Raw genomic sequence first — 18022 nt, 5'->3', positions numbered from 1 at the left:
GTGGTGTGTGAGTCTTGGCGCCATAACCAAGTCATGAGGTAAAGGTCAGAATGTTATTCTAGACATATAGATATGGGTGGAACTTGACCTGTGGATTGAGTGGGCTGACCGTCTGTCCTCTGCAGCCTCACTTCAACCTATTGATAACAAGTTCAAATCAAATGGTATTCGTCACATGCGCCAAATACAACAGGTGTAGACCTTACCGTGAAATGCTTACTTACAAACCCCTAACCAACAATGCTGTTTAAAAAATACGAATAGGAAGAAGAAATAAAAGGAAGAAGTAATTCCAGAGCAGCAGTAAAATAACAATAGCCAGACTATTTACAGAGGGTACCGGTACAGAGTGGGGGCACCAGTTGGTCGAGGTAGTTGAGGTAATATGTACATGTAGGTAGAGTTATTAAAGTGACTATGCATAGATGATAACAGAGAGTAGCAATGTTGCACTGATAGTAGAGTGAATAAGGTCATATGCATCATGAACTCATTTTACAAAGGCCTATTTAACATAACCAATTCAACCAGGTAACTTTGGAATATTCCTATTCTTAGCTTGGTCTATTCTTGCCTCATTGCTTGGCCAACTTCAGGTTAACGTTCATAACCACTAGGGGGACATAATGCTTGAGAATTGTCCACTGGCACTGCCCTAGCATATACAGTATGCCTATTTCAGCACTAGATGGCAATAATGATTCAAATGACCTGTGTGCTGAACTTGTATTATACCTTTACATGTAACTGAATGTAACTGCTGTACTTCTTAGTTTGAAGCGCTTTGTTATCATTGTATGCAACAACATATCATATTGTATGCAACAACATATCATATTGTATGCAACAACATATCATATTGTATGCAACAACATATCATATTGTATGCAACAACATATCATATTGTATGCAACAACATATCATATTGTATGCAACAATGACAGTATGTCACTGTGGACCTGTGAAATTCCCACAGTTTAAAATACAAATGATATTGCCTTTAGCCTGTAACTATGGCCCTGGGTAAGAAAAAACTCAGGGTGTGACTGATGCTTTAACATGAACCAGTGGGTTGTGCCTATTCATGTCCACTTCATTCACTGCCAATGACTGACAACGAGTCACGTGATGTGAAAACCATGGACAGCCTCAGGATGCAGCCAGTCAGCCAGCATGAAATCAGTCACATTACTGTACCTCTGCTGTTAGAGAAGCTCATTGGTTTGCCAGCCTCACACAGAGGTTCATCATCTGACTGACTGAGTTGCTGGAGAAACATGGGATGCGTCCCAAATATCACCCTACGGTATTCCCTATGTAGTGCACTACAGGTCCCACAGGGGAAAAGTAGTGCATTATATTGGGAATATGTTGCTATTTGGGACACACATATGATACTTTCAACAGAGGATAGATGGTGGAATGTATGTGTATACTACACCATGACAGGATGTATATATACGACACCATGACAGGATGTATATATACTACACCATGACAGGATGTATATATACTACACCATGACAGGATGTATATATACTACACCATGACAGGATGTTTATGTACTACACCATGACAGGATGTATATATACTACACCATGACAGGATGTTTATATACTACACCATGACAGGATGTTTATGTACTACACCATGACAGGATGTATATATACTACACCATGACAGGATGTATATATACTACACCATGACAGGATGTATATATACTACACCATGACAGGATGTATATATACTACACAATGACAGGATGTATATATACTACACCATGACAGGATGTATATATACTACACCATGGCAGGATGTTTATATACTACACCATGACAGGATGTATATATACTACACCATGACAGGATGTATATATACCACACCATGACAGGATGTTTATGTACTACACCATGACAGGATGTTTATATACTACACCATGACAGGATGTTTATGTACTACACCATGACAGGATGTTTATATACTACACCATGACAGGATGTATATATACTACACCATGACAGGATGTTTATATACTACACCATGACAGGATGTTTATGTACTACACCATGACAGGATGTTTATATACTACACCATGACAGGATGTATATATACTACACCATGACAGGATGTATATATACTACACCATGAATATATACTACACCATGACAGGATGTATATATACTACACCATGACAGGATGTATATATACTACACCATGACAGGATGTTTATATACTACACCATGACAGGATGTTTATATACTACACCATGACAGGATGTTTATATACTACACCATGACAGGATGTATATATACTACACCATGATAGGATGTTTATATACTACACCATGACAGGATGTATATATACTACACCATGACAGGATGTTTATATACTACACCATGAATATATACTACACCATGACAGGATGTATATATACTACACCATGACAGGATGTAGATATACTACACCATGACAGGATGTTTATATACTACACCATGACAGGATGTTTATATACTACACCATGACAGGATGTTTATATACTACACCATGACAGGATGTATATATACTACACCATGATAGGATGTTTATATACTACACCATGACAGGATGTATATATACTACACCATGACAGGATGTTTATGTACTACACCATGACAGGATGTTTATATACTACACCATGACACGATGCATATATACTACACCATGACAGGATGTTTATATACTACACCATGACAGGATGTATATATACTACACCATGACAGGATGTTTATGTACTACACCATGACAGGATGTTTATATACTACACCATGACAGGATGTTTATATACTACACCATGACAGGATGTTTATATACTACACCATGACAGGATGTATATATACTACACCATGAATATATACTACACCATGACAGGATGTATATATACTACACCATGACAGGATGTATATATACTACACCATGACAGGATGTTTATATACTACACCATGATAGGATGTATATATACGACACCATGACAGGATGTATATATACTACACCATGACAGGATGTATATATACTACACCATGACAGGATGTTTATATACTACACCATGATAGGATGTTTATATACTACACCATGACAGGATGTATATATACTACACCATGACAGGATGTATATATACTACACCATGACAGGATGTTTATATACTACACCATGACAGGATGTGTATATACTACACCATGATAGGATGTATATATACGACACCATGACAGGATGTATATATACTACACCATGACAGGATGTATATATGCTACACCATGACAGGATGTTTATATACTACACCATGATAGGATGTTTATATACTACACCATGACAGGATGTATATATACTACACCATGACAGGATGTATATATACTACACCATGACAGGATGTTTATGTACTACACCATGACAGGATGTTTATATACTACACCATGACACGATGGATATATACTACACCATGACAGGATGTATATATACTACACCATGACAGGATGTATATATACTACACCATGACAGGATGTATATATACTACACCATGACATGATGTTTATATACTACACCATGGCAGGATGTTTATATACTACACCATGGCAGGATGTATATATACTACACCATGACAGGATGTATATATACTACACCATGACAGGATGTTTATATACTACACCATGACAGGATGTATATATACTACACCATGACACGATGTATATATAATACACCATGACAGGATGTTTATATACTACACCATGACAGGATGTATATATACTACACCATGCCAGGATGTATATATACTACACCATGGCAGGATGTTTATATACTACACCATGGCAGGATGTTTATATACTACACCATGACAGGATGTATATATACTACACCATGACAGGATGTATATATACTACACCATGACAGGATGTATATATACTACACCATGACAGGATGTGTATATACTACACCATGACAGGATGTATATATACTACACCATGACAGGATGTATATATACTACACCATGACAGGATGTATATATACTACACCATGACAGGATGTTTATATACTACACCATGACAGGATGTATATATACTACACCATGACAGGATGTTTATGTACTACACCATGACAGGATGTATATATACTACACCATGACAGGATGTATATATACTACACCATGAATATATACTACACCATGACAGGATGTATATATACTACACCATGACAGGATGTATATATACTACACCATGACAGGATGTTTATATACTACACCATGACAGGATGTTTATATACTACACCATGACAGGATGTTTATATACTACACCATGACAGGATGTATATATACTACACCATGATAGGATGTTTATATACTACACCATGACAGGATGTATATATACTACACCATGACAGGATGTTTATATACTACACCATGAATATATACTACACCATGACAGGATGTATATATACTACACCATGACAGGATGTAGATATACTACACCATGACAGGATGTTTATATACTACACCATGACAGGATGTTTATATACTACACCATGACAGGATGTTTATATACTACACCATGACAGGATGTTTATGTACTACACCATGACAGGATGTATATATACTACACCATGATAGGATGTTTATATACTACACCATGACAGGATGTATATATACTACACCATGACAGGATGTTTATGTACTACACCATGACAGGATGTTTATATACTACACCATGACACGATGCATATATACTACACCATGACAGGATGTTTATATACTACACCATGACAGGATGTATATATACTACACCATGACAGGATGTTTATGTACTACACCATGACAGGATGTTTATATACTACACCATGACAGGATGTTTATATACTACACCATGACAGGATGTTTATATACTACACCATGACAGGATGTATATATACTACACCATGAATATATACTACACCATGACAGGATGTATATATACTACACCATGACAGGATGTATATATACTACACCATGACAGGATGTTTATATACTACACCATGATAGGATGTATATATACGACACCATGACAGGATGTATATATACTACACCATGACAGGATGTATATATACTACACCATGACAGGATGTTTATATACTACACCATGATAGGATGTTTATATACTACACCATGACAGGATGTATATATACTACACCATGACAGGATGTATATATACTACACCATGACAGGATGTTTATATACTACACCATGACAGGATGTGTATATACTACACCATGATAGGATGTATATATACGACACCATGACAGGATGTATATATACTACACCATGACAGGATGTATATATGCTACACCATGACAGGATGTTTATATACTACACCATGATAGGATGTTTATATACTACACCATGACAGGATGTATATATACTACACCATGACAGGATGTATATATACTACACCATGACAGGATGTTTATGTACTACACCATGACAGGATGTTTATATACTACACCATGACACGATGGATATATACTACACCATGACAGGATGTATATATACTACACCATGACAGGATGTATATATACTACACCATGACAGGATGTATATATACTACACCATGACATGATGTTTATATACTACACCATGGCAGGATGTTTATATACTACACCATGGCAGGATGTATATATACTACACCATGACAGGATGTATATATACTACACCATGACAGGATGTTTATATACTACACCATGACAGGATGTATATATACTACACCATGACACGATGTATATATAATACACCATGACAGGATGTTTATATACTACACCATGACAGGATGTATATATACTACACCATGCCAGGATGTATATATACTACACCATGGCAGGATGTTTATATACTACACCATGGCAGGATGTTTATATACTACACCATGACAGGATGTATATATACTACACCATGACAGGATGTATATATACTACACCATGACAGGATGTATATATACTACACCATGACAGGATGTGTATATACTACACCATGACAGGATGTATATATACTACACCATGACAGGATGTATATATACTACACCATGACAGGATGTATATATACTACACCATGACAGGATGTTTATATACTACACCATGACAGGATGTATATATACTACACCATGACAGGATGTTTATGTACTACACCATGACAGGATGTATATATACTACACCATGACAGGATGTATATATACTACACCATGACAGGATGTTTATGTACTACACCATGACAGGATGTTTATATACTACACCATGACAGGATGTATATATACTACACCATGACAGGATGTATATATACTACACCATGACAGGATGTATATATACTACACCATGACAGGATGTTTATGTACTACACCATGACAGGATGTTTATGTACTACACCATGACAGGATGTATATATACTACACCATGACAGGATGTATATATACTACACCATGACAGGATGTATATATACTACACCATGACAGGATGTTTATGTACTACACCATGACAGGATGTATATATACTACACCATGACAGGATGTTTATATACTACACCATGACAGGATGTTTATGTACTACACCATGACAGGATGTATATATACTACACCATGACAGGATGTATATATACTACACCATGACAGGATGTATATATACTACACCATGACAGGATGTATATATACTACACAATGACAGGATGTATATATACTACACCATGACAGGATGTATATATACTACACCATGGCAGGATGTTTATATACTACACCATGACAGGATGTTTATATACTACACCATGACAGGATGTTTATGTACTACACCATGACAGGATGTTTATATACTACACCATGACAGGATGTATATATACTACACCATGACAGGATGTTTATATACTACACCATGACAGGATGTTTATGTACTACACCATGACAGGATGTTTATATACTACACCATGACAGGATGTATATATACTACACCATGACAGGATGTATATATACTACACCATGAATATATACTACACCATGACAGGATGTATATATACTACACCATGACAGGATGTATATATACTACACCATGACAGGATGTTTATATACTACACCATGACAGGATGTTTATATACTACACCATGACAGGATGTTTATATACTACACCATGACAGGATGTATATATACTACACCATGATAGGATGTTTATATACTACACCATGACAGGATGTATATATACTACACCATGACAGGATGTATATATACTACACCATGAATATATACTACACCATGACAGGATGTATATATACTACACCATGACAGGATGTAGATATACTACACCATGACAGGATGTTTATATACTACACCATGACAGGATGTTTATATACTACACCATGACAGGATGTTTATGTACTACACCATGACAGGATGTATATATACTACACCATGATAGGATGTTTATATACTACACCATGACAGGATGTATATATACTACACCATGACAGGATGTTTATGTACTACACCATGACAGGATGTTTATATACTACACCATGACACGATGCATATATACTACACCATGACAGGATGTTTATATACTACACCATGACAGGATGTATATATACTACACCATGACAGGATGTTTATGTACTACACCATGACAGGATGTTTATATACTACACCATGACAGGATGTTTATATACTACACCATGACAGGATGTTTATATACTACACCATGACAGGATGTATATATACTACACCATGAATATATACTACACCATGACAGGATGTATATATACTACACCATGACAGGATGTATATATACTACACCATGACAGGATGTTTATATACTACACCATGATAGGATGTATATATACGACACCATGACAGGATGTATATATACTACACCATGACAGGATGTATATATACTACACCATGACAGGATGTTTATATACTACACCATGATAGGATGTTTATATACTACACCATGACAGGATGTATATATACTACACCATGACAGGATGTATATATACTACACCATGACAGGATGTTTATATACTACACCATGACAGGATGTGTATATACTACACCATGATAGGATGTATATATACTACACCATGACAGGATGTATATATACTACACCATGACAGGATGTTTATATACTACACCATGATAGGATGTTTATATACTACACCATGACAGGATGTATATATACTACACCATGACAGGATGTATATATACTACACCATGACAGGATGTTTATGTACTACACCATGACAGGATGTTTATATACTACACCATGACACGATGGATATATACTACACCATGACAGGATGTATATATACTACACCATGACAGGATGTATATATACTACACCATGACAGGATGTATATATAATACACCATGATAGGATGTATATATAATACACCATGATAGGATGTATATATACTACACCATGACAGGATGTTTATATACTACACCATAACAGGATGTTTATATACTACACCATGACAGGATGTGTATGTACTACACCATGACAGGATGTTTATATACTACACCATGACAGGATGTTTATACACTACACCATGACAGGATGTATATATACTACACCATGACAGGATGTTTATATACTACACCATGACAGGATGTATATATACTACACCATGACATGATGTTTATATACTACACCATGGCAGGATGTTTATATACTACACCATGGCAGGATGTATATATACTACACCATGACAGGATGTATATATACTACACCATGACAGGATGTTTATATACTACACCATGACAGGATGTATATATACTACACCATGACACGATGTATATATAATACACCATGACAGGATGTTTATATACTCCACCATGACAGGATGTATATATACTACACCATGACAGGATGTATATATACTACACCATGGCAGGATGTTTATATACTACACCATGGCAGGATGTTTATATACTACACCATGACAGGATGTATATATACTACACCATGACAGGATGTATATATACTACACCATGACAGGATGTATATATACTACACCATGACAGGATGTGTATATACTACACCATGACAGGATGTATATATACTACACCATGACAGGATGTATATATACTACACCATGACAGGATGTATATATACTACACCATGACAGGATGTTTATATACTACACCATGACAGGATGTATATATACTACACCATGACAGGATGTTTATGTACTACACCATGACAGGATGTATATATACTACACCATGACAGGATGTATATATACTACACCATGACAGGATGTTTATGTACTACACCATGACAGGATGTTTATATACTACACCATGACAGGATGTATATATACTACACCATGACAGGATGTATATATACTACACCATGACAGGATGTATATATACTACACCATGACAGGATGTTTATGTACTACACCATGACAGGATGTTTATGTACTACACCATGACAGGATGTATATATACTACACCATGACAGGATGTATATATACTACACCATGACAGGATGTATATATACTACACCATGACAGGATGTTTATGTACTACACCATGACAGGATGTATATATACTACACCATGACAGGATGTTTATATACTACACCATGACAGGATGTATATATACTACACAATGACAGGATGTATATATACTACACCATGACAGGATGTATATATACTACACCATGGCAGGATGTTTATATACTACACCATGACAGGATGTATATATACTACACCATGACAGGATGTATATATACCACACCATGACAGGATGTTTATGTACTACACCATGACAGGATGTTTATATACTACACCATGACAGGATGTTTATGTACTACACCATGACAGGATGTTTATATACTACACCATGACAGGATGTTAATGTACTACACCATGACAGGATGTTTATATACTACACCATGACAGGATGTATATATACTACACCATGACAGGATGTATATATACTACACCATGAATATATACTACACCATGACAGGATGTATATATACTACACCATGACAGGATGTATATATACTACACCATGACAGGATGTTTATATACTACACCATGACAGGATGTTTATATACTACACCATGACAGGATGTTTATATACTACACCATGACAGGATGTTTATATACTACACCATGACAGGATGTATATATACTACACCATGACAGGATGTTTATGTTCTACACCATGACAGGATGTTTATGTACTACACCATGACAGGATGTTTATATACTACACCATGACAGGATGTTTATGTACTACACCATGACAGGATGTAGATATACTACACCATGACAGGATGTTTATATACTACACCATGACAGGATGTTTATATACTACACCATGACAGGATGTATATATACTACACCATGATAGGATGTTTATATACTACACCATGACAGGATGTATATATACTACACCATGACAGGATGTTTATGTACTACACCATGACAGGATGTTTATATACTACACCATGACACGATGCATATATACTACACCATGACAGGATGTTTATATACTACACCATGACAGGATGTATATATACTACACCATGACAGGATGTTTATGTACTACACCATGACAGGATGTTTATATACTACACCATGACAGGATGTTTATGTACTACACCATGACAGGATGTTTATATACTACACCATGACAGGATGTATATATACTACACCATGACAGGATGTTTATATACTACACCATGACAGGATGTTTATGTACTACACCATGACAGGATGTTTATATACTACACCATGACAGGATGTATATATACTACACCATGACAGGATGTTTATATACTACACCATGACAGGATGTTTATGTACTACACCATGACAGGATGTTTATATACTACACCATGACAGGATGTATATATACTACACCATGACAGGATGTTTATGTTCTACACCATGACAGGATGTTTATGTACTACACCATGACAGGATGTTTATATACTACACCATGACAGGATGTTTATGTACTACACCATGACAGGATGTTTATGTACTACACCATGACAGGATGTTTATATAATACACCATGACAGGATGTTTATGTACTACACCATGACAGGATGTATATATACTACACCATGACAGGATGTTTATATACTACACCATGACAGGATGTTTATATACTACACCATGACAGGATGTTTATATACTACACCATGACAGGATGTTTATATAATACACCATGACAGGATGTTTATGTACTACACCATGACAGGATGTTTATGTACTACACCATGACAGGATGTTTATGTACTACACCATGACAGAATGTTTATATACTACACCATGACAGGATGAAATGACAGGGGATGTTCTGTTTTGTTCTGCCAGGGAAGAGGGAGAGGGAAAGAACGATGGAGGGAGGTGAGAGAGAGAAAGAAAGAATGAGTGAGAGAAGGAGAAGCCAGGCCACTCAAGCCTCTCTATGAGGGATACTATGACTGTCATTGGCTTTATGTGCTGCTTGGGAACAAATTAAAAATCAACAAATTGATTTGATATATGTAGAATAGCTGTTTCATGCTGTTTCTTCATGTCTGACCTAAAACAAATGCTGTATGTTAGACTTTATGTGGAGTCAGAAGGTCAGGGAGTAACTCGGCTCAGGGTCCACAAAAATGACCGGAAGAAGGAATAAGGCAAGATTGCCCCCAATCATATGACATCCTGTTTCATCCTGTTGTTTGGTGAATAGGCCTATTCGTTAGCTGATTTTTTTATTTTTATTTCACCTTTATTTAACCAGGTAGGCTAGTTGAGAACAAGTTCTCATTTGCAACTGCGTATGTGGGTACGCTACATACATTATTACCTCATTATCTGAAGTCAGCATTGATTATGTGGAATTACAGCTCATTGTGTGAGTGTGTGTGTTTGAGAGTGTGAGAGAGTGTGACGTGCGGCCGATGGTGCCCCAGTCCTGTCTCTTTTCTCTCACACAACATAAAAGAAAAGAAGCAGCACATGAAGCAAATGACCAACGTATTATCCCTCATAGAAAGCCTTGAGTGGGCCAGTTTCTCTCACTGTCTCTCTCTTTCACTCTCTTTCTTTCTCTCTCTCTCCCTCTCTCTTTCTTTCCCTCTCCCTCTTCTCTGGCAAAACAAAAGACGACATCCTCTAGTTGACGTCACTCTGTTGTCACGGCACACAATTATGCCAAGGTATATGGGATGCGGGTGTGTGTGTGTTTGTACGTGTGTGTTGCTGTTACTTATTACATTATTACTACCGGGTCTTATTACGAGCTGTTGTTGTGTCTAAGACGTGCTTCATAAGAGAATCACTTACCTGTCCCAGTCAGACCCTAATGAGGAGCTCTCTCTCTCTCTCTCTCTCTCTCTCTCTCTCTCTCTCTCTCTCTCTCTCTCTCTCTCAGTGACCAGGTTATGAGGTAATTGGGTTTGTGTAGTAGCCCTGACAGAAACTTTGGCCAAGTTCTGCCATGTGGTGGAAGCCTCCATGTTTGTTGACAAAACTTCCTCAAGAGCCGAAGCATACCCTGATTCCACATTCACCATGTTCTTTCTCTGTTTGATAAGAAAAATGTTGATTGTAGACGTTGGCTACAGTTGAAACAGTACTTACTATTACCACACCGAATAGAAGATGATCAAGTTAGACTTATAAGTAACATTTGATGGTCAAGTTACACTTGATATTTAGTTGGAGGGATTAGACTTCCTAGAATGTATGACAATACCTTGAATTTACGTTGTTGGTATGATTTCACGTAACAGAATCTTTTCACGTTGGAGAATGGTCTGGGGCTAGTCCTCAAACTCTCCTGGTTGGTCACTCATTGTCCCTCCCTCGCTCCACTATTATGCAAACGGTTTTCAGTCATTGAAGTTGCCTAATATGTAAGATTTTACTTAATTTACATTGCTCATATTATGACTTTTATTCAGCTACTTTCTGTCCTTACTACACCTGTATTAGTCACTGTGGATAACTTCAATTGTAATTCATTGGAAGTCACAGTGGATTTGTGCCACATGCCACTATGCTACTTCTCTAGCACATTGTGGATAACACAACACGGGTGTTGGTGTTTGGTTACCTTGGCAGCAGTGTGATTGATGTTTGAGACAGCGGCTGTACTATGGGATAGAGCCCCGCCCCTGAAGGAGTTACTGCAACCTCAACAACCCCACCCCTGCCAACACAACCCCCCCCCCCCCCCCCCCTCAAGCTGCAGGAAGGAGAGAGAGAGAAAGAGAGAGAGCTTACACATGTGGCCAGGGAAGGAGGGAAGAGTCAGAAGACAGAGAGAAAAAAAGAGGGAGAAGAAAGAGAGGAGGAGGGCTTATACTCGCTGGCCAGGAAAAGACTGTCGAGAGAGAGAGGAAGGAGAGGTAAGGAAAAAAGTGGAAGAGAATTGACACACGTTGGTAACAACTACAGAGCAAGAGAGAGAGAGCAAACAGGAGTCCGAGGAAGGGAAAGAGAAAAGAAGGGGGTGAGAGAGAGCGATTAATAGAGGAGGCGGATCCGACTCACACTGTGGTCTGAGAGAGGGGATTCCTGTGTGGTGAATAGTTTTAGTTGGGACTCCAGTCCTGTGTTCTCTGACTTATCTACCAGTCTCTGTTTCTGTCTGGACCATAAGCTCCCATGCTGGGTCACAGAAGCCCTAAACACAACACGACCACAACAGGAACATTACAGGACCACTCTGTTGGACCCATGCACAGGATTATTGCAGTTCGAAGGAGAGGTCGAAACACGGTCTGAAAAGAATCTTATCAGAGCAGGACCGCTTTTTGAGATAACTGTAGAAGTGAAGAGTGACCACTGTGGTTTGACCACAATCTGAACACAATAGGACCGTTTGACCAGGAGGGGAAAACGTGGGAACTGTGGGAACCGTGGTTTGAACAGGAACACTTTCCTTTCTAGGGAGTTGTGGGGTCTGTGGTTTGACCTGAACAGGACCGTGGGGGCTGTGGCCTGGACAGGACAGTAACGTGTGGGAGAGAAGGTGACATCATGAGTATTGTTATGAAGCCACGATCTCGCTCCATCAGCTCTCTTCGGAACATGGAAGGAATCTGGTAAACAGACACACAATGTCTTCCAACCACACACTGTCCTGTTTCTCCCTGTTTCTGTGTTCTCTTTCCCCTCTCTCTCAAACCTTTATCTCTCTCACCCTTTTCCCTCTCTCCTTTGTCCTGCTCCTTTCCTCTCTCACTCGCCCCATTTCCAGTCCCCTAGTAGTAACTTTAGCGGTCAATTGCACATAAGGTCCAACCACTTTTAATCCAACCCCTCCAAAAGACACAAATATGCCTCTCTCTCTCTCTCTCTCTCTCTCTCTCTCTCTCTCTCTCTCTCTCGCCTTCATCATCCTGTGTAAGGCTCTGTCGTTTATCTCCACATCATCTTCCTCTCCCTGCCTCTGTCTCCTGCCTGTCATCTCAATCCTCTCCGCCCTCTCTCCTGCACCCTTATCATACTTCCCACTGTTCTCTGGTTCCTTTCCTTCTTCAGGCTGTCAAGCTCTGGCCTGTCCGTTCATATTTGTTGTTTTGACTGTGGAACATGAGAAGTTCTTGGTTAACTACAGTAACTGTATGTGAGAGATGTCTTTTTCTAGTCTTCCTCTCTGTTGTACTCTGTTAACTATACAACACAGTGAAAAGAAGAGAAGTCATCCAGCATGGTTGTTTGCCTCTGTGCTGTCTCTAGTTACTATGTTTCCATCAGAACTCACTATGTCAACACCATACAACAGCCGTTACATACTCTCTCATAAGGTGGTAAAGGCTGTATGTTAATCATCATGTACTCTGGAATGTGTCAGTCACTGGCTGACGTCTCCCTAGCAGCGCCCCCAGGGTTCTCCTCTTCCATAGAATGCACCTCCAGGTGGCTGCTCTCCCTGCCCTCTTCTCTCCCTCCTGTCTCCACTTGTCTATGGCTTCTTTTTCTCCCTCATCACTTCTGCACTCACATGTTCTCTGCAAGGGTAGATCCCTGTCGAAGACTAGTTTATTTTCACAGGGTTTCTCCGACGTACTTCAGGCTGAGCAGTACAGTCCAGTCCTGAACAAACACACAGCATGCTGGTTCCCTCCTCGACCCTGGCCTTAGGGTCGCTCTGTTCTCACACAGCCTGCTAATTATCCACATAAGCCTCTCAGACTGGGAGAAGGCCTGTGTGAACTAAGCCCCATCATCATTAAAGCCATTGCGGAGTTATCCATCTGAATGAGGATGCCTTTCAAGGACAGGTATTATGATCAGTTTAACATGGAGAAGGATATCTCTAATAGTCTGCCCTGAGGGTTCAACCTCATCTTTCTCTTCTACTCAGATTTCAGCTGATGTGAGATCGTATCTGCCTATATCTGTAATCTTTTGTAACAGTGTGCCATTTCAGTCATTTAAGACAACAGAGCATTGGGTTGATATGAATGGATGGTGACCACAGATACTATCGTTTAAATGATTTATTTTTTATATCTCCATCGGTCTACTTCTCAGTTTGTCATAACTCTTCTTCTCTTATGGACTTAGAGTTGAAGTCGGAAGTTTACATACACCTTAGCCAAATACATTTAAACTCAGTTTTTCACAATTCCTGACATATAATCAGAGTAAAAATTCCCTGTCTTAGGTCAGTTAGGATCACCACTTTATTTTAAGAATGTGAAATGTCAGAATAATAGTAGAGAGAATGATTTATTTCAGCTTTTATTTCTTTCATCACATTCCCAGTGGGTCAGAAGTTTACATACACTCAATTAGTATTTGGTAGCATTGCCTTTAAATTGTTTAACTTGGGTCAAATATTTCGGGTAGCCTTCCACAAGCTTCCCACAATAAGTTGGGTGAATTTTGGCTCATTCCTCCTGACAGAGCTGGTGTAGCTGAGTCAGGTTTGTAGGCCTCCTTGGTCGCACAAGCTTTTTCAGTTCTGACCACACATTTTCTATGGGATTGAGGTAAGGGCTTTGTGATGGCCACTCCAATACCTTGACTTTGATGTCCTTAAGCCATTTTGCCCCAACTTTGGAAGTATGCTTGGGGTCATTGTCCATTTGGAAGACCCATTTGCGACCAAGCTTTAACTTGGTCGCAAGTTAAATGTCTTGAGATGTTGCTTCAATAAATTCACAGAATTGTCCCTCCTCATGAGACCATCTATTTTGTGAAGTGCACCAGTCCCTTCTGCAGCAAAGCACCCCGGACAACATGATGATGCCACCCCCGTGCTTCATGGTTGGGATGGTGTTCTTCGGCTTGAAGCCTCCCCCTTTTTCCTCCAAACATAACGATGGTCATTATGGCCAAACAGTTCTATTTTTGTTTCATCAGACAAGAGGACATTTCTCCAAAAAGTACGATCTTTGTCCCCATGTACAGTTGCAAACTGTAGTCTGGCTTTTTTTGTGGCGGTTTTGGAGCAGTGGCTTCTTCCTTGCTGAGTGGCCTTTCAGGTTATGTCAATATAGGAGTTGTTTTACTGTGGATATAGATCCTGTTGTACCTGTTTCCTCCAATATCTTCACAAGGTCCTTTGATGTTGTTCTGGGATTGATTTGCACTTTTCACACCAAAGTACGTTCATCTCTAGGAGACAGAACGCGTCTCCTTCCTGAGCGGTATGACGGCTGGGTGGTCCCATGGTGTTTATGCTTGCGTACTATTGTTTGTACAGATGAACATGGTACCTTCAGGCGTTTGGAAATTGAATTGCTCCCAAGGATGAACCACACTTGTGGGGGTCTACAATTGTTTTTCTGTGGTCTTGGCTGATTTCTTTTGATTTTCCCATGATGTCAAGCTAAGAGGCATTGAGTTTGAAGGTAGGCCTTGAAATACATCCACAAATACACCTCCAATTGACAAATGATGTCAATTAGCCTATCAGAAGCTCCTAAAGCCTTGACACCATTTTCCGGAATTTTCCAAGCTGTTTAAAGGCACAGTCAACTTAGTGTATGTAATCTTCTGACCCACTGGAATTGTGATACAGTGAATTATAAGTGAAATAATATGTCTGTAAACAATTGTTGGAAAAATGACTTGTGTCATGCACAAAGTAGATGTCCTAACCGACTTGCCAAAACTATAGTTTGTTAACAAGAAATTTGTGGAGTGGTTGAAAAACGTGTTTTAATGACTCCAACCTAAGTGTATGTAAACTTCCGACTTCTACTGTGTGTGTGTCTGTGTGTGTGTGTGTGTGTGTGTGTGTGTGTGTGTGTGTGTGTGTGTGTGTGTGTGTGTGTGTGTGTGTGTGTGTGTGTGTGTTTGCATGCGGGCACACATTCGTGTCTCTGTTTGTGGAATCTGGACATCTTTCCCTTTCGCCTTTCAAACCAAGTCAGTAGGGTTATTAACTCACATGGACTGGGACTGGGAAAGGTGGAGTCTACTGTGGACTATATTGCATGCCTGAACAGGACAGAACCAAGTGTCTAGGCCTGCTCTATGTCAACTCACTATCAGAGCTCTCAGGCTGCTTTGATACTCATAAAGGTTCCATGCTTTCTAACATACAGAAACCCTTGGGGGGGGGGTCTGCCTGGAATAGTATAGGTGTCATTGATTGAGTGGGTGTGTGACAGAGAGAGAGGCAGAGAGAGCGAGACAGAGCGAGAGAGAGACAGACCGAGAGAGAGAGTGAGAGCAACAGAGAGAGAGACAGACAGAGAGAGAGAGACAGAGCGAGCGAGAGAGAGTGAGAGAGACAGACAGAGAGACAGAGCGAGAGAGAGACAGACAGACAGAGAGACAGAGAGAGACAGAGACAGACAGAGACAGAGAGAGAGAGTTTATTATCTATTTCACTTGCTTTGTCAATGTTAACATTTTTCCCATACCAATCTTCAGCCAATGAGAGAGAGATATTAATGTTTCGTTTTTTTCCCTTCTGTACTTGAACTATTTGCACATCATTACAACACTGTATACATATACAACACTGTATACAGACATAGTATGACATTTGAAATGTCTCTATTCCTTTGGAAC

General features: G+C 38.9%; 1 protein-coding gene across 1 annotated transcript in view; it reads left to right on the top strand.

The window, feature by feature from the left end:
• Positions 1-13268: 13268 nt before the first annotated feature.
• LOC115111384 (3',5'-cyclic-AMP phosphodiesterase 4D-like) overlaps positions 13269-18022 on the top strand; it is a 49278-nt gene continuing 44524 nt past the window's right edge. Inside the window, exon 1 of the mRNA XM_029637382.2 lies at positions 13269-14091. Within this exon, the coding sequence (XP_029493242.2) occupies positions 14027-14091 (65 nt within the window). The 5' untranslated portion in view covers positions 13269-14026. The remainder of the gene's footprint in view (positions 14092-18022) is intronic.

Source organism: Oncorhynchus nerka, linkage group LG27 (genome assembly GCF_034236695.1).
Source record: "Oncorhynchus nerka isolate Pitt River linkage group LG27, Oner_Uvic_2.0, whole genome shotgun sequence".
NCBI lineage: Eukaryota > Metazoa > Chordata > Actinopteri > Salmoniformes > Salmonidae > Oncorhynchus > Oncorhynchus nerka.
This window is presented reverse-complemented; position numbering and strand designations above follow the sequence as displayed.